Source organism: Hesperophylax consimilis, chromosome 14 (genome assembly GCF_061612785.1).
Source record: "Hesperophylax consimilis isolate HC1 chromosome 14, BYU_Hcon_1.0, whole genome shotgun sequence".
In the NCBI taxonomy this organism is placed as follows: Eukaryota; Metazoa; Arthropoda; class Insecta; order Trichoptera; family Limnephilidae; genus Hesperophylax; species Hesperophylax consimilis.
In genome coordinates this window covers 14286534-14313381 of record NC_142849.1, presented here as the reverse complement: position 1 = coordinate 14313381, position 26848 = coordinate 14286534, and the positions used below count along the sequence as shown (strand labels likewise).

The 26848-nt window shown below is 33.2% G+C and overlaps 1 protein-coding gene across 1 annotated transcript in view; it reads right to left on the bottom strand.

Annotated features, from left to right (window-relative positions):
• LOC149417949 (uncharacterized) overlaps positions 1–25549 on the bottom strand; it is a 68969-nt gene extending 43420 nt beyond the window's left edge. Inside the window, exon 1 of the mRNA XM_089639251.1 lies at positions 23671–25549. Coding sequence (XP_089495377.1) covers positions 23671–24730 — 1060 coding nt within the window. The 5' untranslated portion in view covers positions 24731–25549. The remainder of the gene's footprint in view (positions 1–23670) is intronic.
• Positions 25550–26848: the final 1299 nt, after the last annotated feature.

Sequence of the window (26848 nt, the reverse complement as noted above, 5' to 3'; positions counted from 1 at the left end):
AAGATTATAAGGTCATACAATAAGATTCTAACCCCGATCAAAGGGGTCCAGAAGCTAATCCTTAAAGTAATCCTCAAGAAACCCTTCACGTATCCAACAGAAACGCTATTTACAGATTTCGGGGGGCCCCGAGTAGAGGATATATTCAAGAAAAATGCAATCATCCAAATTTATAAAGATAATATAATAAAAAAATTTGAAACCCACCTATCTAAAAGATATCAATACACTATCAAAATTCCAAAATGTAATATCAAACAAATGCAAAATAACTATACCTATTTAGGAATAAAGTATTTCAACAACCTTCAGATTGAAATAAAGAAATTAAAGGATATTAACATACTTAAACTAAAACTGAAGTTACACTTTCAGAAATAATTGCCTGTTTTTCCCTTTATTGATATTTATTATCATTCTGTACTCATGTAGACTGTATTTAGATGTTGTCTCTTTATATATTATTCCTATTGTATATATACTTACCTATAGCGTAATGGTATTGTATTTTTCTTATAATTAGTGTAACTCTCTCACCAAACACAAGAACCAGTTTCTTAATCGGTGAGATTGCGAAAATAAATATATTTTGTAACCATATGTACTCATATAACATCCTGTACCCACTTATATATATATTAAATAAAATAAAAATTAAAAAATAACTATAAATAAAAACCACTTTTGTGCTTGAAATCGAGCGTTTGTCAAGCGATTTTAATGCCTATTACCTATATTCGTGACGATATCAAGAATACACACATTTTTGGCTTGTAGCTTCCTCTTAAGATTGGTTATGCAGTTTAAATACTTTCTGTTATTTATTAGGTTTATATCAGTGATCATTGGGAGACCAAATTTAAACTATTAAAACCCAACCTGGTCTAGTCTAGTCTAGTTCTATTATACTGTTTTTTTTTTAATTTAATTGTTATCTCGATTTATATTTATGTTTATATAATATAAATATATAATCATAAATAAATAAAATAAAATAAACCGGAGAATCAATCGGTCCATGAACCTTTATCAGTAAGAAACCGTGCGCTTAATAGTGTCGCCAGCATCGTTCACTCATACCACTACAATTGTATCTATGCACAGCGGCGCCCCGCCTTTGTTTCTACCTACACGCTAATCGCATAGCTTTCATTGGCTCCACCCTTGTAGTAATAGATGTTATTCCTCCAAGGCACCATCGCTATGATATCTAACATTTTCATGCCATATCTTCTCATGAACCTAATAAGCCCTGGACGAAGCTATTTGAGAATAATTGAAGCCGCAGGGTGAGGGATAAGATCTAAGAAAAATGCCAAAACCTACATAAATTTTTTAATGAAAATCAAATACACAAAAAAAACATAAGCCGTTATAATTGCATTAACAATATGACAATACAATTAAAATAGCTCCAATAATACCATTTTGTAAACAATCGAATTATTTCAAAGTTTGTCATACAAGATGGCTGCTAGGAAATTTCCCCTCGCCCTAGATTTGGCTTCAATATCATTCTTACAAAATCCCATTAATCCTCTGTCCAGGGTTTTTTGTTCGTGTATCTTCCTTTGTTTATTTTATCTGTGGTATTCGCAGATTCCATTCATCATATACATATTCCATTATTCAAATACATCTCTTAAACATTGTAGAAAGATGTATTTATTTCCATTCTTTTTTATACACAGTTTACAGAGGTTTTGTGAACACCTCACCGGAAGAACCTATACTGAGGTGTTCGCATGTATTGAGAAAGTGTTAGTATGGCGTCATAAATAAAAAAAATCATCTTCCTTGAGATATCGATACTCAAGGACATAAATAAACCAATCACCTCAAGGAGGATATTGTGGTTCCACCCATATAGGCAGTATTGTATACATGATAGGTTAATAGTTGTTACATCATAATATTACATATTTAGTGAAAAGAAAAGCATACTAGGTACATGAAGTTTACTTAAAGATACAGTTAAGTAGAAAGAGAATAATACAAAACAGAATTAGATGACAATTTTTCTTACAATTTTTTATTTCCAAATAATTATTCAATAATAATCTATTTAGTAGTAGTAGTAGAACTAAAAACATTAAATTCATTCTAATTAATTTCTGTTATGTCTGGTTTGGGGTAAGAATGTATTGGGAAATTTGTAAACCTTTAGTTTTTATCCATTCTTTGATCTGTTTTTTTAGTTTGTGTATTGGTGAATTTTTTTTTTTAATCGATTCTCTGACATAAAGTTGTCTTGATGATTATTCAATATGTACTAGTACCTCAATCAACAATTACTGTTTATTATATTTTTTCCACCTGTAAACAACCAACTTTATTTTTGGTAAACTAAAGGCTTTGTTAGTGCTAAATTTCTCACTAGCGTCGAGACAAATAATATCTTCATTTATTGGTGAAAGATTTTTGACTTGTAAAATATTATTATTTTTTAATGATAAACTAAGGTTTATAAGACAAGGTTTTATGCATAGCATAAAGAATAATAAATAATTATAAGCAATAATTAGTCGCCTGATATACGAGTATCAATACAAATTGAAAATATCTCCCGAGTAAAAATAAATGCCGCCAAAATGACATTTATTTTTACTCGGCTTATAATTATTTGTTATCCTTTATTGCTATTATTATAAAACCTTGTCTTATAAACATTAGTTTATCATTAAAAAATAAGTATACAATGTTAGTAAATGAATAACGCGCACTTGGAAATTGAGTAAGCGCAAGCCCTTTGTTTGACTGGTGAAGAAACCTTAAGATATTTAAACAAAAAAATCATCTTTCTTTAAATTAGCATGTTTGATGTTATACATGTGCCGGGTTCATAAAACATGAAAAATATATGGATTTTTTGGATTATTGATGAACAATAATTATTTGCTTAAGAATTTTCATCATTTGAATGAACATCAATCATGAGCAAAAATAATAACGGATTATTTCAAAAGGCGTCAACAAAGTAAGATACCATTTTTCTGGTTTTTTAATTAAGTACATATTAGTAATAACGTTTTTTTAATTACACATTGATTAAAAACAATGCAAAATTTAATAAAAAAATGTATTTAATTCTCTGCGAAATATCTTCTGGCAACATCGCAATTTGACAGACTCTAAACTCTAAATTCAAAAATCTAAAAGGAAATTTTATCTAGTTTGTAAAATACGACAACTTCTAAATGAAAAAATATTAATTTTAAAATTCTGTAACATATTTAAAACACCTTGGAAATATTTCAAATTCGATGAAAATTTTTAAGTTTATACATTAGATAAACAACCCTTTTCGGTTGTACAGCCTGGCTATTATATATCTTTCGATGAACTATTTTAGGGGCGTTAAATGACAGTTTCTATTAGTACCTAAGGTTTTTACACGTTTTATTTCTAGTTTTAGTAAGTTACGGTAGTTTATAAATTGTGTGAAATATTAACCACGTATTTTCTGACTATGCTCTTTAAACTACTACTGTCAACAAAAGATGCTATCATGTTTTTTCGTTGTTTTTATTCCATTTCCTGGAACAGCCCGGTATTGAAGTTTTCCAGTTTTCATTCATTGGCACCACGTAATTCTATAGAATAATAGTATTATGTGTATCAATATTCTGTAGGCGTAGGTACCTATCTTACCTACTGTAAGTTTGTACTTGGTTTGTACCTATTATCGGATGAAGAAAAAAATTATAACATAATAATAAGTGTGTAGATGGTGTGTAATGCGCTCAGCTGCCGCCAGGCGGTGGCAGTGGTCGAAAATAGCGCGCTTATTTCGGGCGCGCTTTAAAATAAACAAGCCAAGATGGCCGCCGCTGTCACACAGCGAAGTGCCCGCCTAGCCAATATGGTATTCGTAATAATCATAATACTCTCTCCGACCGATCTCCCGCCAGACACCCGGGCTCTCGGTGACAGGTCAACTCTCCCCGATCATGTAGAGTGGAGATTAAAGAGTAGGGCGGTGCGGGGAAATGGAGCAAGCGGAAGTTGAGATTGGCGCCACTGGTCACGATGCGTGACAGCTGTCATATGTCTTCCTTGCAGTAGGCGGAAAAACAATGAATTGTTTCCTTTGTGTGCTGTTTCGTACATACATATAAACAGACTATCGGCTTATTTCAATCAACTTATAAGCAATACGGTTACCCTTTCCTCGGAGAAAATACCTTTTTTGGTAAACTTGTCTAATTTTAAACTCTTTAAATAAAATCACTTGGTTTTAACTCAAATACTTAATAAAGACAACTATTTAAGTCGCACATGCACAAAATAGGGTTTTAGAGTTTAGTTTGGGTTATTTTAATAATTTAGCGCATTTCCTAACCTTCAAACTTAATTTTTAATGAGAAAAATTGGAACTTTATGCATCTTTTACCATCTCCCACCACATAAAATTAGTTATTTATTGTAGAAATTAACTTGTAACCAAGAAAATATTTATACATACATATTAATAATATTATTAAACGAGCAGCGGTATTCGACAAGTTTAATCATTTTTTTACTAAAGAAAAATTGTCTTCACTTCACATTTAATGATTTATAAAATCCAATACGGCCTAGGTAGGTACTTAACGAAATTCATATTTATTTAAACAATGTTCATTTATTTTCGGCACAAGGACACACACAAAAAAAGATTACAAAACAATTATAAAGTGAAAATATACTAATACGATGTCTAAAATTAACTATTAGGCTATAGGAAACAAAATGTTAAAAATACAGGGTTTTCCAATAAGAGCTGTTATTTTGATATTCAATCGTAAAATATCAATGGTTTCGTTGCTTGTGTAGCACGTAGCGCCGTCTTGTTGAAATTAAACGTTGTCCAGATCAATACCATCTAATTCCGGCCATAAAAAATCATTAATCATCTCTCGATAGCGCAATCCATTCACCGTAACTGTTGCTCCAGCCTCATTTTCGAAAAAGTAAGGTCCAATCTTCTGTCGGACAACTTTATTAATTTTAAACTTTTCATTAGACAGTTTAGTTTAAATAAATAAAGATTCGAAATTTTAAAATTGGAAATTCATATGTCATGCAGCATATATTCTGGTCTAGTGATGTGTAAATTCTATCACCTTAGAAATTCTAAAAATGTAGTACTATAGGATTCATATATCTTATACTGATTTATAAATGTGGAAATTCTAACTATACAATTGTAAATGTTCTCCAAAATGCCCTGGAAAGAATCTCAGACTTGTGATGTCCCGAAAGAAACCATTCATCTGTTCTGAATGCAATTACTAATGTTATCCAAATTGACCCTGGTAATAAATTACATCTTTGCGATTCTTTCGAGGATAAAGAAACCATCCTGTCACTTCGAATGTAATCAACAATGTTCTCAAAATTTGTTTTGACAGCATCGCCATTCCATTGTAAGAACATTATGTACTAAATACACAATTTGACTATCCTGAAACGGGAATCCTTCCCAGTTGGACAGACAAAGGTTCATTTTGTTTTGTATTGTTTATAATTTATTTATATAAAAAAAAAATCATATTCAATGGGAGTACAGTGTATAACTTACGTCTTAAAAATCCAGGTGGATTCATTAGCTTTAAACTGCGGCAACAGTTCATATGTTTCGATATTAATATTTTGAGGAATGACGAATGAGGAATATATATAAAATATATATTTTTTTTATTTTTTTTTAATAATATGTTTACATGGTACATAATTCATTTTACATCTTGGGCTTTTTGCTACTCTTCCATTGAAAGCATTTGCTTGTGTATGGAAGGGGAGTGTACATAAATGTTGTTGTTAGTTAGTACTTAAAATAATTCATTGTACATAAATGTATGTTTGCTGTAGTATTTTTTTTTTGGTAGTAGTGAAGGATAATATATTAATATAATAAATTTTTAAAAAGAAAGGAAGTTATGGAAAACTAAGGATATTTGTGAGATTAATTAAGTGATAGTAGTTTTTTTTTCAGAATATTTTTAAAGTGTCTCTTGACAGAGAGCAGTATTCGGGTTTTATCATTAATGCTTCTGATTTCTTCTGGTAGACGATTTAAAAAAGTTCTTCCCTGGTAAGTATAATGATGTTGTGCAAAAGACGTATTTAGTTTTGGGCCTAGAAAAACATGTCTAAGTCGCGTTCTGTTTTCATTTAAAAATTGATATTTATCTGTTTCTTTTATAATTTGGATTAATGAGTTTTTAATATAAGGATCTTTAAATGTAGGTACATGAAATTCTTCAAACAGGCGTTCTGTTGGGTAGTCAAAGGATTTTTTTAATATAATTTTAATAATTGTTCTTTGTATAATTTCAATTGGAAGAAGGTTACATTTATACGCGGATCCCAACTAATAATAGCGTATTGTAAAGTGGATTGAACTAAGGCATAGTAAATTAAATATAAATTTTTTATCGACAGAAAGTTTTTAATTCTTAAAAATATATATATATTAATTTTCTAATTTTGTTTACTACTTGACATATTTGTTCCTTCCATTTCAGATTTTTATCAATAATTACTCCTAGATATTTAATTTTATTTGTTGTTTTTAGTACTGTACAGTTTGATTTGCAATAGTTTTGGCTGTGAATTTTTGTATTATTATGTATGACAATGTTAAAATCTTTAGGAGTATCATTTGTATGGATTGCAAATGGAATTACAAATGTCTTTTCATTATTAAGTGACAGTAAATTAGTGTCGAAAAAATTCTTGAGCGTGTTGATGTCTTCTGTGGCCTTTAATTCTACTTTTTCCCAAGTCTTATCACTTATTATTAATACTGTATCATCGGCGTATGACGTAATTTGACCATGTAAAGGTTGAAAAAAAATATCGTTTACATATATAGTAAATAGAATTGGTCCAAACACTGTACCTTGGGGGATTCCAAAGCTTGTAATCTCTTGATCACTACACGATTGATTTTTACTACTTGAGGATGGTTTTTTAAGTAGTCGGTGATCCATTTAATCGCGTTGCCTTTTATGCCGATATTATTCAATTTTTTTAATAGCATCTCATGGGATATGCTATCGAATGCCTTTCTAAGGTCAATAAATATACCCGCACATTTTTTACCTTTATCTAATGATTCGTAAATGTATGAAGTTACGTTAGCAATAGCATCTTGTGTGCTGAGTGATTTTATAAAGCCAAACTGGTTTTTATGTAATATTTTATTATTATCTAGAAAATTTACCAATGGTTTTTTTACTATTTTTTCAAAGATCTTTCCTATATTAGAAATTAGACATATTGGGCGATAATTCGTTGCTTGATGTGGATCTTCAGATTTGTAAATAGGCGAGATTATTGTGGTTTTGTAGTTCATTGGAAAAATTCCATTTGTTAAACTTAAGTTTATTAAATGAGTAATAGGTTTTATTAAGTGAGGTTTCATAGTTTTTAACATGTGTGTCGTAAAAACCGGGAGACGAACCTCCTTTCATATTTTCTATTATTTTCGAGATTTCACATTCTGTTGTTGTTTCAAACATTGAAAGTATATTACGTTTCTGTATATTTTTATTTTTATGGTTTTCTTGGTTTGAAGACTTATGAATATTTTTCGCAAGATTTTTCCCAACATTTGCAAAGAAGGAATTAAATATGTTTGCACATTGTTTAGGCTGTATATTGGCATCTATAATTTTTTTATCATGTTCAATGTACTTAATGTTTTGTGTTTTTCTATGGCGAAATTAACAGTTTTCCACATTAATTTGTTTATGGTTATTTTCTGAAGATAATATTTTATTTTTAAAATACTCTTCTTTCCTTTTTTTAATATAAGATGTTAATTTATTTTTATATTTTTTATAGAAAATGTATGCTTTTTCATCATGGGGATTTTTTAAAGTTATTTTGTAAAGTTTTTCTTCATTTCTGATAGATATAATAAGTCCTTTGGTAATCCAAGGCTTTAAACATCTTAATTTTGATTTCATGTGTGTTGTTATCTCAGTTGTCGAATTTTTAATGTGTTGTGACATAATATTTTCGAAGTTAGTCGAACAAATAAAATATATATACCGAACAAAGTCTAGAGCCAGTGAGACAATGGCATCCCCAATAGGGGTATGTTGTAAGGCTGATGGTAGTGAGAAGGGAAAAGAGATGGGGAAGAGTAATGTGGGAAAGTACCTGGCTATTCAGATCTGGTCACCAAAAACGGCTAAAGCCATTTCAAGCAGCGTTTAAATTCTGATAGTATCTTCTACTCTAGAACTTGCCACAAGCCTCAAGTACCTATACTATGTATACGAGGGTGGTCTGAAAAGTTTCCGACCTAAAACAAGGTTTTTTTTACTAAGTTTTTTATTTATTTTTCTACATAGTCTCCTTGTAACTCTACACACTTCTCCCAGCGATGCTTCCATCTCTCTAACACATCCAAATAGTACCTACTCGGCGTTTTTCTCTGCAAAATAATTATTCACAATGGTGATTGCCTCCTCATTTGACGAAAATCTCTGTCCTCCGAGCGCAGTTTTGAGATTAGGAAACAAAAAGGAGTCGCTTGGAGCTAGATCTGGTGAGTAAGGCGGATGGTCAAGCAGTTCGAACCGTATTTCGTGGGTTTTTGCCATGGCAACCGCTGACGTGTGAGAAGGCACGTTGTCTTGGTGAAACAGGATTTTCTTTTTCTGCAAATGTGGCCGTTTTTCCGCAATTTCTGATTTCAGCTTGTCAAGTTATGATGCGTAGTATGCTCCTGTTATAGTTCTTCCTTTTTAAAGATAATTAATTAAGATAACTCCGTGAATATCCCAAAAAACAATCGCCATCACATTCCCAGGCGAGAAAACAGTTTATCCTTTTTTTGGAGCCGGTTCTCTTTTTTTGGTTCTTTGCAGTCCACTGTTTTGACTGTATTTTTGTTTCGGGCGTATAATGGTGTATCCAAGTTTAATCTACAGTAATTAATCGGAGCCAAAACTGAGATTTATTGCGCCTAAACTGCACCGACAGAGTGTTGAAAATGTTCATTCGAACATGTTTTTGGTCTAACGCGAGCAAACGCGGCACCCAATGCGCGGACAGCTTTCTCATGTCTAAATCTTGATTTAATATGTGATAGATACGTTTTTTTGACATTTTAATAACCTTTGCTATCTCTCTCATTTTAATTCGGCGGTCGTCTAACACTATTTGGTGAAGTTTAGCAATGTTATCGTCAGTAGTTGCAGTTTTTAGACGTCTCGAACGTTCATCGTCTCCCAAACTCTTACGGCCACGTTTAAATTCAGCTGCCCAAAATTTCACTGTGGTAAATGATGGTGCAGAGTCCCCATACACAGAATCCAACTCATCTTTGTTTTGCGAACAAAAATTTAATAACAGCTCGATCCAACTCATCTTTGATTTGCGAAAAAACAAAAAAAATCCAGAATCCAACTCATCTTTGATTTGCGAAAAAACAAAAATTTAATAACAGCTCGATACGTACTCAATTTTTCCATTTTCACAAAAACACACACATCGACTCACTCAAACCATTGTGATCTAAAAACTGCACTTCCAAAATGGGCGAAACTTTGGTGAGTAACTTTCAAAATATGCACAACTATATTCACTAGCTTTTATTGACGAGTACCGCCATCTTTGCGTTGAGGTCGGAAACTTTTGTATATACCAGTCCAAAATTACGTTGTAGATCAAAAATGATTACAAAATGTTTGAATCTCCGCCTTCGTGGCGTAGTGCACCTCATATTTAACTATATGATGAGTCAGAATCAATAAAGTTGGGTAAACTCATTTTAATGTTAGGTTTGGTTAGGTTAGTAACAAAAATGTAGATATTATTGTAAAAACCATTTTTTCTTGATAAATATTTTCAAACGGTTACACGGCATCCGGTCAATAGAGGCAGGATAAGGAATCTGGTTAATTTACATCAAGAGTTGATTTTTAGGACATTTTTATTAGAGTAAAATGACTCTAAAGTTGAAATTTTGAGGCATCAGCTGTTTACTGTCTTTTAAAATGCGTCGAAGTGAGACCCGGCTCCAAAAGTTTTTCTAACCCTTTTGTTGCCGGAAAAAACTTTAAAAAAAATCGAAATTTTTCTTTTTTTGGTTTCTTTTTGTGATGTCGCTTCTCTAGTTTCCGGACACCGTGTATATTGTATATGTATCTGTGACTGATGCAGCAAACATTCAAGGATAACCAAAACATTAAATAATTTAATGTGATTTTTTGCCTCGAATTTATGTTTTGTGTTATTCGGTCATTAAATATCGTAGTAAAATGCTAAAAAATGTTCCGTTTGATGGTGAGACTCGATTAAATAATTTATCGATTACATTTTTGCCTGTTGGCAGACGACGTGATTGTAGAGGGGGTCGTTTAAAAATGCCAAATAAATAAAATTATCTGAGGCCTCGATTTGGCACATAAATATTACGCGCACGTGGAATTGTGGAGACGCCATCTAAACATAACTATACTAGCCCCAGCGAGCGATCGTATGTGACGTTTACCATTTTAGTATCTTCTGTCTTTTATTTTCAAACAAAACGCGTGAGAAGGAAGAGGACGAACGTCGATGACTTACATACGAGCTTTCGCTGGGATTAGTTTATCTAGTAGTTCTGTGAGCAGTTCTCCTTTTTCAAGGGTGTTTTAAATTGCCACTGTCCTCAATTTCCCGGTTACCAATAAATCAAAACCAAAATTTCCTCTGAAATGAAACCATTTATTTATTTTAAAAAAAACCAATACATCGCAAAAGCGATTAAAAATTACAAAAACACATATATATATATATATATATATTCAATATAGTTGCATATAATTGAAATTAAAAAGACAATTTGTGCTAAAAGTTGTTGAAGGACACGTGAAAAATATCCACATTTCCTTCAAGGCAGATAATTAACCTAGTAAGTCTTCACAGGGGCATCAGCGTCAGTAAGTTAGTTCTGCACCTGGGAAGAATTATAGAAGTCTGTGTTGGCGACCCCGCGTGAAATTTTCTGGGACATGGCTATATTATATAATGATGTATTAGCTAGAATGTCTGGTATTGATAATAAACTTTTCAGAAGCTTATAAGTCATCTGCAGTAACTAAGACTGCAGATATCCAGCATTCCATTTGTAAGTACTCCCCACCTCCCTCTTTCCCATTTCATACCCTTATATTTTTCCGACTTAAATCTTCCCAATAGGAAAAACTAAACCCTTCCACACACTTTTCCACAAATGATCATCTAGTCAATCAACATTATGCAAGTGCATTATATAAGCAAAATAAATTCAAAACAATACAAGAAGAATACGTCAACTCACCAGAGATCAAATGGGAAAATAATTCACCGACTCCAGATATTTTCATATCAGAGGGTTCGGCTCGGTAGAACTCCTAACAGGGCCTATAAATCCTACTGATCCCTCAATATAAATATTTAAAAAATCTTTTGTTATCCTACATGTATTTAAAATGACTGATTTTTGCATTTTTACATATAAATTTTTTGATAGATCTAATATGCCTAATTTTTTAATGAGAGAGCCAGGTATAATTATTATTATTATTTATAGGATTATTTGTATAGCGCCGCTTTTGTGAGATATCACCTCAAGGGCGCTTTACAGTTGATGCAGATATTACAAAAAATATAAATATTATAAAAATAAAGTGAAGTTAAGGTAAGTAAAATGAAGTATAGGAAGAGGTGACACGAAGATAGAAGATGGAGACTCTGCAGCAAGAATCCTAGGTGGTGAAGAAACTGGACCAGTTGCTGCAGCGAGAGAGTCCACCGCGTCCACCAACAGTGCCAGCACGAGGTTCGTCATCCGTGCAGGTATGTGTCTGCTGGTAATAAAGCGCTGACACCTCACATAGATAAGAGACCCTGGCAGCACAGCTGTGACGTTCGGCAAGTCCATCATCCATCTCCATGTAATCCTGTTTCTGGTGATTGTTGAAGTGGTGCATTCTGCCCGCAATAAAAAGCGACGGCCGGGATAATAAATTACCCTAGACTTAGCAAAAAAAAAAAAAAAAAAACTTGCCAGGGCCTTCAGAGTTTCCGAGAATTTCGTTGAAAACATTTGGGGTGCATTTACCGATCGACGTTCGTTTCGAATGTCCAATATTTTTGAGCAAAATTTCCGAATATTCACTTTTAAAACACTGCACTCAAATCGCATATTATAAAGTTCTAATAACTGGTTATTAAGTTTATTTTTATTTAAGTTAAAATGATGATTGATTGATTTAAAAAATAATTTCAAAGGGATGTTGTCTCACTTCTCTTGAAAATACTAAAAAAAACACAAAGCGGTTGGAGGACGCATTAGGACGCGTCCGGCTGCCACGAAGGGCGCTATAAACCCATTACATTCCCCTATTTTGGGAAGACATAGTCTCACTGGCTTCAGACGGTTGGGAGAAGTTGGAACTCTTGTGCGGTTTATAATCAAAAATTAAAAATAAATTATTTTTCAAAATAAATGTTTTACGTAAGAAATTATACAATTTGTAAATAGAATTAGAAGTCCAAATAAAATGGTCACCAATTGAAACGGAACGAGTAAACAAATTTAAAGACAGTCGAAATGTAAAATTGTCGAGTTAAAACAGGTATTCGCTAGCTCAGTCAACTAATCATCGCACCGTTTACCCGCAGGGGTAGTCAACAAGTATAGACTGCCGCAAACTCCTTGCTTCGTACGCATTCATTTGATTCACTTGATCATGTCATGTCTTCCTCGGGTGTCACAGTGTTCTTCTACAGTAATCCCCGCGTTATACATTCTCATTACACTCATTTCTTTGTTTTGATTTGAAGAAGAATAATACATATACGAGTATATAACCAAGCATTATCATCATAAACATTAAAAAAAGTCAAAATAGACAAAAATTTCATTTGCATTTCTTACTCCAAATAATGTCAGGAATTACTGGTTAAAATAAGTGAAGTACGTCTCTTAACACCCTGTATAAAGTCTAATTTAGCTGGCAAATAACATATTCTGCTGGCAGATTGATTTAGAGATTGCAATTCGGATATTTCGGATCCGAAAATCTGGCTTTTTCGCAATGTTATATGAGAAATGAACGCGTCCAATAGGTTAATACTAAAAATGTAGGTATTATATTAACAAAATATCATTTAGTTTGACACCGATGATGATAGATTGCATTGTAACGTCATGTTATGCCATCATACACTTGTAATTGTCTCACAAAATTAAGACAAAATATGGCAAATAAGAAAAAAAAACACTGATGTTTCCAGAAAATTCTTAATTCAAACTTTTTTATGTATGACAATTATATACATTCAAAGAATATGTAGGTGTGTGGACGAAATAAACGTTAGGGCCGGACGGCCTTTTTTTACTTAAAAGATGCATCGAACATTTTACATTATGGATGTGACTGGTTTGACAAAAGACGGTTACTTGTTTACACTATGACGAATACGGAATACTGTATGAGACGACGCTGGTAGGTTCATAGATAAACCATTCACTAGATCGATAACTTCGGGTTTTTGTATGAAATAAATTGATCCAAAAAAACCATAGATATGCCAATATATAGACAGTAAAATTCTCATTCCAAGCCTACTATTATACTATACACCAATGAAAAACTCTGAAAGTTTATTCCATAGACTTTCAGAGTTTTTCATTGGTGGATATAATTAGGGAATCATATGATGACACAATATTTTAGTTCCAATTTTCGATCGGAGTTATTCCGCCCCTGGGTTGGTTTTCCTCATTCTGATGTGATGCTACGTTCGCTGTTTCATTTTCTCAAAGCCGACTAGAGTACAAGCCTGGGCGTTTGAAGGGTTTTGAGGTGTCATGTGATCAAGTCAGTGCCGAGCCATAATAGAGCAATACCATTTAGCAAATGGTGGCAACTTGTTGAAACTCGTTGTTACTGCTGATTTGTATGTTGTTTTAAATAAAGCATATTGTTGGATATAGTAACACTGCCTACATATTATCTTTGTCTATTATCTATGCCCAGATTGTCTTTGCTTCTGAACTTGTTCCTGTCAGTAATAATAATAATAATATTGGACACTTTTTATAGCGCCGCTTTTGTGAGTTATCACCTCAGGCGCTTGTTAAACGATTGTCAATAAGAATTGTTTATTTATTAAACTCAATACAATTATAATCGTAATCTTATTTCACCACAATATTACACATATAAATAAATGGACCGATCAGACTATTTTAAACATTGATTTCGTAATTCGGCTGTTGCACGCCCAGGCCTTATACTCTAGTCATCCTTGCATTTTCCATAATGACACAAAATCTTCAGGCGATAATAATAAATATTTTGTCTATACTTATATAATCCTACTAATTAAATGTTATTCGTTGACTTTTACTGGTGTGTGTCGAGGAATGCAAACATTATCTCATCACACACGAGGGCATATTGGTGCTTTTAATACAATTTACTTATAGGTAGCACACGACCTTACGCGACGCTTGACAGATTAGTACTAAAACTACAAAAAACTATCGAAAGCATGACAATTGACGTTTCTTTTTCTTGACATGTTGAAAGCTCTACAACGCGTCTTCATGTATTATAACGTGATTATTTGACACTAAATAATATACCTAATTTATAATACTATTATGTTTACGAATGTGATAATGCACCCTTTTCATAGTGAAATATACTGTCGGTATCGCTTTGGTGAGAGAACACCATTTAGAATTGAAATTTTGCTTGAATTGGGTTAGCCGTGTTGGTGACCAGATTTTAATAGCCAGTTACCTACTCCCGCACCTTCCTCTTCCTTATTTCCTTCCCCTCCTCACGAGCTTTGAAGTTTTTTAAGATTTTTTTTTAAACCCGGACTTTTACGTAACCGAAAATCCGGATTTTCCGTAACGGCAACGGATTTGTAATCCGTCGGTTAATTGATGAGGTTGCTATTTATCTTATTGATTGAGTTGTGTGATTAATCAGAATAATCAGATGATTAATTAGAGAAACTAATTTAGAGACGCTGCCAAAAGTTATGCAAAAGAAGAACGAAGTAATTAGGACATATACATGGTGTCCAGAAACTAGTGGTAGCTGGAAAATGGTGACTCTATGTCATATTTGGAGTCAGACCAACAAAAAAGTATCTTTAAATACATTTATTAATAAAAACAGATATGTTTTAGTAAAAAAACTGTGTTTTTACTTGTTGATTTTTATTATTTATTTATTTATTGGTGATATTATCTTACATTCAATACAATAAATATTTTCGCGTGTGTTTTTTCAGTGTATATGTGGAATGGCTCTACGAGTGACGCCAAACTATTTGACGTGACGTCGCATAATTGTCAATCCCGTCAATGTAACAATGACGTCACGAGATTAATTAATTTTTAATCATTTGTAAAGATCGAATCATTATTTGTAACTAACCATATACAATCAAATTTATTTAAATAATATATATGTATTCGAAATCGATGAGTGTCGTTCTACATAAACATGTTTTAAATCTGTATTTCAGAGCCAATAATATTTGATCCAAGATTGGGCCAAACTTGGTACTACTTTGGCCCATGTCTAAAAATGAATCCCAAACAAATGCCAGGTTAAATTTGTTTTCAAAGACGTAGCGAATTCCGTGTGGATATTACGATTTCCCTCGCAATGGTATAATAAAAGATTAAACCTTTCATTTTCCGGTGAAAATTATTCAAATAAACAAGGTAATAAAATAGAATCATAAATCATTATAATATTATGACAGCAAATTTTATCACCTAAATTATTACCAGATACTATAATAAATAATAATAAAATATGAATAATATCACTGAATAACTTCCTATCGAGCCACTAAACCAGTCGATAGTTAAAATGTCAAAGAATATATTCTAAAAATATATATTATTTTTAAATTTTCTGTAGCATTGTCAACTTTCAAGTGGTTCTTTTAAAATGTGAGTAGCCACTTGCATCAAAATTCTCCCATTTTACTCAACTAACCAGGATAGCTGAGGTCACCTCCATGAACTTTTCCATGGCCTTCAGGAAATCAAAAGGGAGTGAAGAGGAGAGATGAGGCTCTCTTCCATCGTAAGGCTTTCAGGGCACCAAGGAGTAGTGGACTCTTCCCCCCATTGGAGCCTTCGGGGAACCATGGAGGAGTGGAGAGGAGATATGAGACCCTCTACCCTCGTGGGACCTTTAGGGAGTGAAGAGGAGAGATGAAGCCACCTCCATGAACTCTCTTCCCTTGTGGGGCCTTCAGGGAACCAAGGGGGTAAATTATAACACATTTGTAAAAGTGTCCAAACTAAATAGTGAATAAAATATTAAATTTCGGAAACAATACAGAAATTTTGTTTACTCGATTTTGGGTCTGCAGTTAAGTTTTTAACCCAGCCAGCAATTTGCGCGCCATTGTAAAAAGAACTAATAATTCATAATCAGATTTTATTTTTGAGGACTGAATTGTGATTTGCCTGTATACTCTCAGATTCATTTATTGACCAATCACAGAAAGGAGGACGGTCACGAGACCTCGCGCGTGCCTCGCAACTTGGTTTGTTCCCCTTTCCCTAATTTTCTTAAAATTATTAATAATTTGAATGTCTATGTCAACTGGGAACCATTTGAAATAATAATCCTATTCCTGAAATTAATCGTATTTCTGAGAAAAAATTAAGGTACAACCACAAATATCTACAATAAAACTTTTCTATTCAAATAGCCCGTTTGTTATTATATATTAGCATTGTTTCTCTAGATTTCATCATCTGTCTATGCACCGTCGATACCACAAGTGCAAACTATTGAAACGACGCCGACGGTTAATATAAACCAAGAATTACACAATTCCTAGAAAACGCTTCGAAAATCGGAGAATAACGACATAAGATAAAACGGGGTTTATCGCACAACCACAATAGTAAAACTCAAGTAAACATTACAATTGCAAATTCTCCAACAACCTGACATTAAACTATTGACATTGTATTGCAAATGGAGGAACCAACAAACATTCCGTGGAATTCTTGGCCTTCAGCCATTGGCAAATTTGTATTTATCGAGCAACTAAACGGCGGCGAACTGCGTTTGTTTTATATATCGCAGAGTTCCCATTTAAATCGATTTCATCAAATTGGATTTCTTTGATCTATGATTTAATGCAATGGAAATGCTTAAATAAATAATTAGATTTGATTGGTGGCATCGCGTAGTACCACTCTATTTCTCAAAAGGTACCCATTAATCGCAAGTCACTTGTAATAATATTTGATTTAGAATCTTATATATAAAGCAGATTTTTCTTAACTGTTCCAAACCGTCCGGGGATCGATGTTATCATGGCATCTCCAATAATTAGGGTTGTTTGAGGTGGAAGGGGGAAGGGGGTGGTAAATGGGAGGAGATGCGGAAGAAGAAGTTTGGGAACTCAGCTAATGCCATTTTCGATTCTGAATGTCTTATAAGTCTATAAGACCACTATATGTCTTACACCGTTTGAAATTTAAAGTTTAACGCAACAGAGGAAGTCACAAGCTAAGATAATTATAAATATTTTCAAAACTAAAATAAAATACCTACACAATGCATTAAATATGAAAATATTCGTTTATGTTTTTTTATTAAAAAAATGGTTAAATTCAAATGTTGAAATGTATTTAATCTATATTGATTATTTACACGTTTTACTAAATTGTAAACCCATTGTATTTGCATCAAATATTACTAATATTTTTTTTTCAAAATCCATCTCTTACATTTATTTTCACGTGAATAACTACGTATTAAATTGATTTTTTTATATCTCAGTTACCCTTGATTCTGTTGTATTGATTTATAAAAAAATTCGTATATACATAAATATTTTATGATGATTCTATTTATTTTTATAAAAATAACAAATTAATCATCGTTCATTATTATATTTGTTTATAGGTAGGTACTTATTTGTCTATTCCTACATTTATTTTTTATTATACGTTTATCCTGAGGAAGAAACAAACAAGGTATCGAAACAAGCCGATTGTTTTAATTAAGTAGTGGTTTATACAAAGTTATTAATTTTCATTAAATTAAAATGATGCCACAAAATGGATTTGCCAATTTTGAAGTATTCTGTATAGTATCTGTATGCAGCTGGTCTTCACACGCAAAATACAAACAAACCTATTGTAAGTTGTATGGCACAACTGTATAGTATCTATATGCAGTTGGCCTTCACACGCATAACACAAACCAACTTATTGTAAGTTGTATGGCACAACTGTATAGTATCTGTATGCAGTTGGTCTTCACACGCATAATACAAACAAACCTATTGTAAGTTGTATGGCACAACTGCATAGTATCTGTATGCAGTTGGTCTTCACACGTATAATACAAACCAACTTATGGTAAGTTGTATGACACAACTGTATAGTATCTGTATGCAGTTGGTATACGCATTACGCATAATACAAACCAACTTATTGTAAGTTGTATGGCACAACTCTATAGTATATGTATGCAGTTGGTCTTCACATGCATAATACAAACAAACCTATTGTAAGTTGTATGGCACAACTGTATAGTATCTGTATGCAGTTGGTCTTCACACGCATAATACAAACAAACCTATTGTAAGTTGTATGGCACAAATGGATAGTATCTGTATGCAGCTGGTCTTCACACGCATAATACAAACTAACCTAATGTAAGTTGTATGGCACAACTTTTAATACAAAACCTGAGTTACATTATACGTTGATACATTTTTTTGCAATGTTGACTTCTGTAGTTCTAAATGAAATCCGGCCCTGACACTAATAACGATTATTAAAACATTATATTAAAATCATTATCGTATGCGTTTGTGTTCGTGTTGATGTAGTATTAATAGTATCCGTAATAACTTCGATGAGAATCGTTTGGCAGCATCTTCGTATTTTTATATGCTTCATATCGTGGGTGTCCAATTTACGCTTACATCCAGGCGCAAATATTTCAGGCATTTGACATAATGTATTATAATGCTTTTACGCGCTTCAGATAGCTAAATATTAAAGAGGAAAAATCATACATCACTTCCTGTGATGTTAAGAAATGTTAAGAGGAACGGCTTCTCGGCATTTTTCAAACAAAACTTAAGGCTGCGTGGTAAATTTTCAAAAAGAAGAAAAATATGGTTTTAAAGAGAGATAATATGTAAATAACAATGTCAGAAAGATGCGATAATATTTTAAAAATATATAATTACTAGGCGTAAGTGAAAATATTTAATAAAGCTTCATTTATTTAAAATAAAGAACACATTTTTTGATAACTGTCTAATAAAGTATCATTTAATGAAACACGGTGAAATTTTTAATAACTTGTTAAATAACAGAACCAAATGTGTTTTTCATATTTGTTGAAGCACACTTTGTGATTTTTTTCTGTCGAGGTAAATTCTTATAATTACTTTTTCAACACCATTTTTTAAAAGCTTAAAACTAGTGTTCAAGATAAATAAATCTGCAGAAATTCGAAAAGCGAGTTCCGCATTTGGATTTGAAGCCAAAATACCTAACCAAACTGAATAACTATTTTTTTTAATCAAATGTATAGCAAATATCTAATTTTGATATCAAATATTTAGTGCAATTTTATTTATTTGTGTTTTAAAGTTACAGGCCATTAAAGTGTTATATATAGGCCATTAAAGAATTCCATTTCCATGACTTTTGAAGCAAATTTAGGATTTTTTTTTTGTTTATTCTAGCGGAATTTACAATCAGATACGGAATAACGTCCTGGGTAAACTCCTGCAAGACAAATATAGGTTACATCCAATCAATTCAAAACTCCATGACTAAGCTTTTTGTAAACAAACGTATTTATGCACAAAGAAGAGATATAAAATTATTATATGAGTCAGTTAACGTATTATCTGTTCGAGGAATATTATGGTTTAAAATTATATGTCAAAACATAACGTCAGATTCAATATACAAAGAAAAAGTAGATCATGCATATGACACAAAATTCAATAGAAATGAAGGTAAGTCCATTCCGAAAATTATAAATAAATACGGACAACAGACTTTCTATTATCTTGTGCCTACCATATTTAATAAGATTCCAATGGACACAAAAATTCAATCAATTTGCACAACCGAATTAAAAAATGGTTAATAAATCAAGCTTTTTTATACTGATATTGTTTATAATCTTATGCATATGTATATATATGAATATGAGTAATTTGCCTGTGTTACAACTGACTGTCTTTGTATTTTATTCTTTTGTATTGTAGTAAGTTAAAAGTTGTTCTATTGTTACTTTTTTATATATGGCTCTGTTTTGTAGTTATTAAAGTTCTTATTTAAATTCTTCTGTATCTGTTTTAAATATTGTGATTTCTCGTTATTTGTATGCTTTAGTAATATATTAATATTGTTTAACTGACCTGCTGACAAATTGCTTTGGCAGTTTAGCGGGTATAAATAATAAGATTTGTAGAGGGTATAAATAATAAGATTTGTAGCGGGTATAAATAATAAGATTTGTATGAAAAGGGTGGCGAAGCCGTTCCTCTTAACGTGAAAGAATATGCGAACCTATAGAACCTATTAGAAGATTTGACAGCGTTTTCCATGCGAAACGTCACAGTATTTCGTCTTACCTACGGTTTCTTTATATTTTTAGCGAAAATATACATTAAATTACTTCCGTCCTGTATGTCCTCATCGGTAAAGTAAGTAAGCAGAGACAATATACGGCCGTCTAACAAAATTCCGTATACTTCTATCTGAAGGCGTCTTGAGTGGAAATATTTTTGATAATAATATTGACGTGTCCCTGGAGCACACAATGAAGATATACGGCCTAATAACGAAATGCGTCATACTTAGATATGTTATGAAAAATACCAAATCCACATTGGAATTATAGGTGAAATGTTAAAAATGCGTTTTCAGGCTTTCAAACCACACCCTATTACCGACATTTCAGTACATACTACCACAGACCTGTGAAATATCACGGGATATTATAATTGTGTAATTTTTAATGTAACTAATTACAAAAAATTTGCTATTAAGTCTGAGTTATGAAATTTCCATGGTTCTCAGGTGAAAAATATTCAATATATTATAATATTCCTTCAAAATCGCTTGGTAAACAATCAATCGATTGGAAGATTAGAAACAGTTCTGCCAAAAAGTGAATTTCCGGAGATATTTGAGTACTTTACAATCAATAGACTATGGGCCAGTTGTTTAAAAAAAATGTGAACAATTTAATTTTCAAAATCTGTGAAAGTTCTATTTACGTTCTGTTATTGTATCAGTTCTGGCCCATAATTATGCAATAACAAACTTGAACAGAGCTTTTACAGGACTTAAATATTAACTTTGGTACTGCAAATTTGGCAACCGAATTCAGGACATCGAAAATTTATTATTTCAATCTAAGTAAATACTAAGAAGCGCATGACATTAACCAATCTTGGACAAAATCCTTCATATCTCTTACAGGAGGATGCTTGATCATCTAACCAACTAAATTCAGTAAAAATCACAACATCTTTCAAAAATTTAAACAAAAGAAATACACATTTCAAATATAAAATTATTAAACTAATAAATTTATTTTCTGATTACAGGCAGGTTCTTACTTTATCACTTGTCAGAACAATAAGTTCAAATTTTAAAAATGGAACTTAAATTCAAAGCTAAAGTTCTAGAGTTCATTGAACCGGAGGTACACACACACAACCGAAATTAGTTTTTTATAAAGTCAAAGAATGTAATGGATTGCATTTTAAGATTGAAATAGTGTTAATTTTTATTAGATATTTACCTAACTACGCAACTACCCTTCTGTAATTACAGATAAATCATATGTAAGTATAGTATTGCTTGTAGCTTGTATTACAAATTTACAAACAGATTTAATTAATTATTTTACTGTCTCAGAAATTTACCTAACCGTAACTCCCCTTCAGTAATAACAGATAAATCAAATAAATGTAAGTCGTATTGCTTGTATCTTGTATTACAAATTTACAAAGAGGCGTTTAGCACAATTGTTTAGTGCAGTCCCTTATCTTCCGTCTTTACAGTTTGTCAACCGCGTCACATTATTTATGTTCTTTCACTGTGACTTCTATTAAGTGCCAAAGATTAGTGTTAACATAAACATCCAGAAGCGTGATATTTGTCATATTTAATGGCATTTTTTACAAAAAAACACATCGGAAAACCTTACATGATAAATTAGAGTTCATAAGAGCCCCATCAAAACAAATATATCACCAATGAATGTCACATTTATAGAAATACCTATTTACCTACCTTAGATGAATAATTAATAGCGAAGATACGTTACTAAGACAACGCGCGTGGTATCACTAAACTAGGTCCAGCGGACATACTTTAGCCGGTCGTTCGTATAACTGTTTCAATTGTACGCACATATTCTTAACCCTTCGGAGCCGAAACTCTGCAATTGCAGTGTTGAAGAATTGTGCCCACGCCCGTCACGAAGCACTGCAACTGCAGTATCAACCTTATATAATTCATTTTGCCTTTGAATATTAATTCTACTGGGTTTGTTAAACACAAAAATCAAAATGTCAATCAAATGTGGTATTGTCTCCATTTTGGCCTTAAGGCGATGCACTACGTTGTGTAATATTTTAAATCGAGCCGCTATCAATAACACCCCCTTTACGTAGATGGCGATAAGGTTTAAATTCCCGTTTAACACCATCCGCCTGTTTTGATTTATGCTAGAAAAAAACATGGCCAAAAAGAGCCTTTTATTTTATTTCGTGGATTTTCAAGCATAAATATTTTTTTTTTTCCGATCATTTTATAAATAACTTAATTTGCCACATAATACAATACAATCATAACCGAAAATGGGTTCGGAGTAGGAGATTTTGAACTTTAAAGCAGTTTTCATAGGCATTATACATTATTTTATTCTGGGCTTATAAAAAGATTTATCTAAAAAATACTCGATTATTTCAAAGGCCAAGATGTATTCTACTCGCAGTATTTAATTAAAGCATCTGAAACATTTCTAGGCGACCAAATTTTCAAACCAAAAACACATGATTTTGCATTACTACGTAGTGCATCGCCTTAACAAAAATGTATTTTTATTTATTAAATGTTCTTGCCAGCTCCTATTATCTTTATCATTTTTTGTTAGATTAGTATGAATATGACGTGTATTTTTAGAGTGTCATTCTTACCTATCCACATAACATTAATAATACTAGTTAACTTAACCTCTGTGTGCAAAAGCAGCAAAAAACAAGTTTAAGTGTTCTAGCTGAATTCTGCACGCCTTTTATGCCTGGAATGTATATGTCAACAAACTGATTATATATGGTAAATGATGAATAATAAACTATGTCGCTTTTAAATATCCGTGTGACCGTCAAAGTGGATGATAAAAATCCATATTGTTTGATTCATGTTTTTCATTTTGTTCGATAAGATTTAAGATTTTGAAATGAGAGCATAGAAATATTTCTTGTGGCTCTATTTGCTCGTTTCTTACGAACAGTTTTCAATGAAATATTAGAATTTCCACTGAATCATTAAATTTTATGCATGCAGATTGCAGTTCAATTAATACTTGCAGACAAAGATTGAGAGAAAAGGTACCAGATAAAAGGAAAGGTACTTACGTCGTGCGCAATGTCGATCGATCGATCTATCGTTCTGTTGGTCAGTCAATTCCTCCACCGAAGAAGCCGACGAGATGGAACCCGGAGTAGGAGACAGAGGCGTCACAGATTGAGAGGGAGAGATCGGGGAGGGGGCGGACAGGCTTTGGTGGACGCTGGTCACCAGGGGGTGGAGTGCTTCTGGCACCACCCCCGTGTGAGCTTTCTCCCACTTGAACGCAGCCTTTACCCTTGTCCACTTCGATATCTTAGACTTCTCATCGCCGCTTTTCATGTCTGATGCCCGCCTTCCCCTCCCTCTGTAAGGAACCTCCAAATGACTGTTGTATTCTGCGTCCCCGTAGCTACATCCCTCCAATTCTTCTCCTCCCATGGATCTGCTTCTCTGCTTTCCAACTAAAGACTGCCTGATCTTAGACCTTGAAGGACTTTTCCACTTTGCTCTTTTTAAACTCGCGTTTCTACCCGCAGCCAACATGCTGTCAAGTAACGCCTCTGTGTACCCGTATTCTTCCTCTAAATCCATGCAAGTGGCTTCATTGCCGAATAAAATGCTTATGTCAGTGGTCTTGGCTCTCTGAATCTCTTTTTCAATCTGCTTGTGCATGTCTTGCAAATTTTTCAAGTATTCCAGATCTCTGACGCGTCTTTGCAGCTTAGAATTTTGATCTTTGAGGGTCAAAAGTTGATCCATGAGTTTGTAAAGCTTGTCGAGGTGGTCAAACGCTTCTTCTGTAGCCACGATGGCTGTTGCGGTTGAAGCTGATCTTTCAGAAAGGGGACGAAGTTCTGGTAAGGATGGACCTTCGAGCCTAAGTCTTTCCACGAGGTCTTCACAGAACCGTCTCGGGTCATCTGGTTTCTTTATGGTTAGGTTTGCTTGAGGTAAGGTAGTTAAACCACGAGGTAGCTCTTTGTGTTTAGCATCAAATCTCCTTTGGTGCAATGGAATTACTTCCGCATTACTTTCCGGGGCTATCTCTCCCGTCACATCCGAAGATTTCTTTCTGCTTTTCCCGTGCTCTTGGTGCTCGCTTTTTGACGTTGATGGTTTCTCCATTTTGGAAACCTTCAAATCTTTTTAATAAATAATATTCTAGCAGGTACTGATAAACGTCGTCGGTTTCTGTCATTTATTTAGAAACCATGCAGCAAAAACTGAATTCAGAGAGAAAATAAAAATTAGTATATTCGTGTGTATATCTTATAATATTTATGTTATTTTCTGAGAACTTTAAACATCAGGTGTAAGATAAATAAACAAGTGCATATTTTGGCACAAGCTGCGATCCTTTTCATTTTTCTGGAAATATCTCCAAGTACAACAAAATACTTTTCACAGTGATGAATCTACAGCTTATTCTGATATCACAATTAGTCACTGCCGATGTGTTTCAACATAAACAAACCATTCTCACAAAGTCGTTTGGCAGGCACTTCAACAAGCCGAGAAGAATTAAACTGGAATACTCTGATTAGTACCTTCTATAATAATGTTCAGCGGGTTTCTGCTGGGAGCACGTGTATACAATACAACGGAGTGAGACTAAAATACTGACATCATTTTAAGCTATTATTAATTTTATGTGGTGAAACTTCTTGTATGCAGCTCGCCATACTGGAAACTGTGAAATTATAATCACCGAATCACGCCGAAACTTCGCCAATTCATTTCATAAATTATTTAATACTGTAACCATCATAAACCACTTTGAACTAGCACTGTTTATTATCGATTCACTTTGAAATTATAACATTACACTTGAAGGCAAAAGTGTTGTAAGTTTGTGATAGTTTTTGTAGCGATGAACTAGAAAGAAGTTCGCTCTTGTTTGACTGTGGGATAACGTAACACAGAACAGAGCAAGTAGAGAATATACGTCTGCAGTGTATTTAGCGTCTCCGTCGCGACGCCTGCCGACGCACTGAGCTATCCCCTTCAGAGCTTTACACAACGCTCAATGGAAGTGTTCATTTAGCCAGTTTTTATTTTGGGAGCGGAGTGCGGCGCGTTGAACCGTTGATTACCGACTATTTTTCTTATTTAACTCGACAAAACATATCCATTCGGATATAGGTATATCAGTTCTGCTTTATCCTTCTAGGTATTACTTCCTGTTACTACTTTCTACTATTTAGATACTTCTTCCAGACCGTAAAAATTGCAATTATATAGGTTAATTATATGGTTCCTTAGAACAGGCAATCTGCCTAGCTAGGAACTAAATTCGACCTAACAAAACGTAAAAACACTTGTACCTACCTACTCATTTTAAATATATGCTCTCATTATGCCATATTATTACTGTTATGTCTGCTTTAAATGTATCTAATGTAAAAAATAAATAAATAAATATGTCTCAATCAAACTTTAAAACAATATACATAGGTAGGTAGGTATCCATTTACAAGAATAGTAATTATAAACTACCAGATTATAATTACGCTTATAACAGTGAGATAAATAAGTAGTCATAATATGTGATTCGAATGTTATTGAAAAAAAAATGCCGGGAGACTCGCTGAAGACGTGGCGTAATCAATCTACAATACCGCCGCCCCGTAAACCATTTATTGAACAACGAACACCTTTGCCACAGGTCCCTAAGTTTAAGCAGGGGTGCCGGCTACATCGAGTCAGATTTGTCTAGTTCTTGGCGGGGGATGCGTCGGCTCACTACAGGCCAGATCGGGAAAGGCTGGTTGAGGGAGACTTTTTAACCTCCCCAGCCAGACTCTTATACAATCGCCTTGCACCGCATCTGGAGGGATGAATTCATTCGTCCGTCAGTCCTTGACTCACTGACTCCCAGATTCCTTCCCACCTCTCATACCTTTATACTTCTCAGAACTTCTTCTCAATCTTTTCCTTACAAATATCATCGACAAAGCATCTGGAAGATGACATTAGCCTTGAAGGAAATTATTTTCCTTGGGGGCCCTGAGGATGTAAAAAAAACAGTTGATAATCGATCATGTTTACGAATCGGTATAACAGAAGACGGAATGAAACAAAGTTGACGCATGACCGAGTTTTCTAAGTGATACCTTACAAGAGTTCTAAGATATTGTCAAAATGACGAAAGTGGGTAAGGGAAAAGTGACTAGAATGGTTTAAAATATCCGTCGAACCAGATCTGGCAACTAAACATTGCTAAAGTCCTTTAAAGGCGATGCA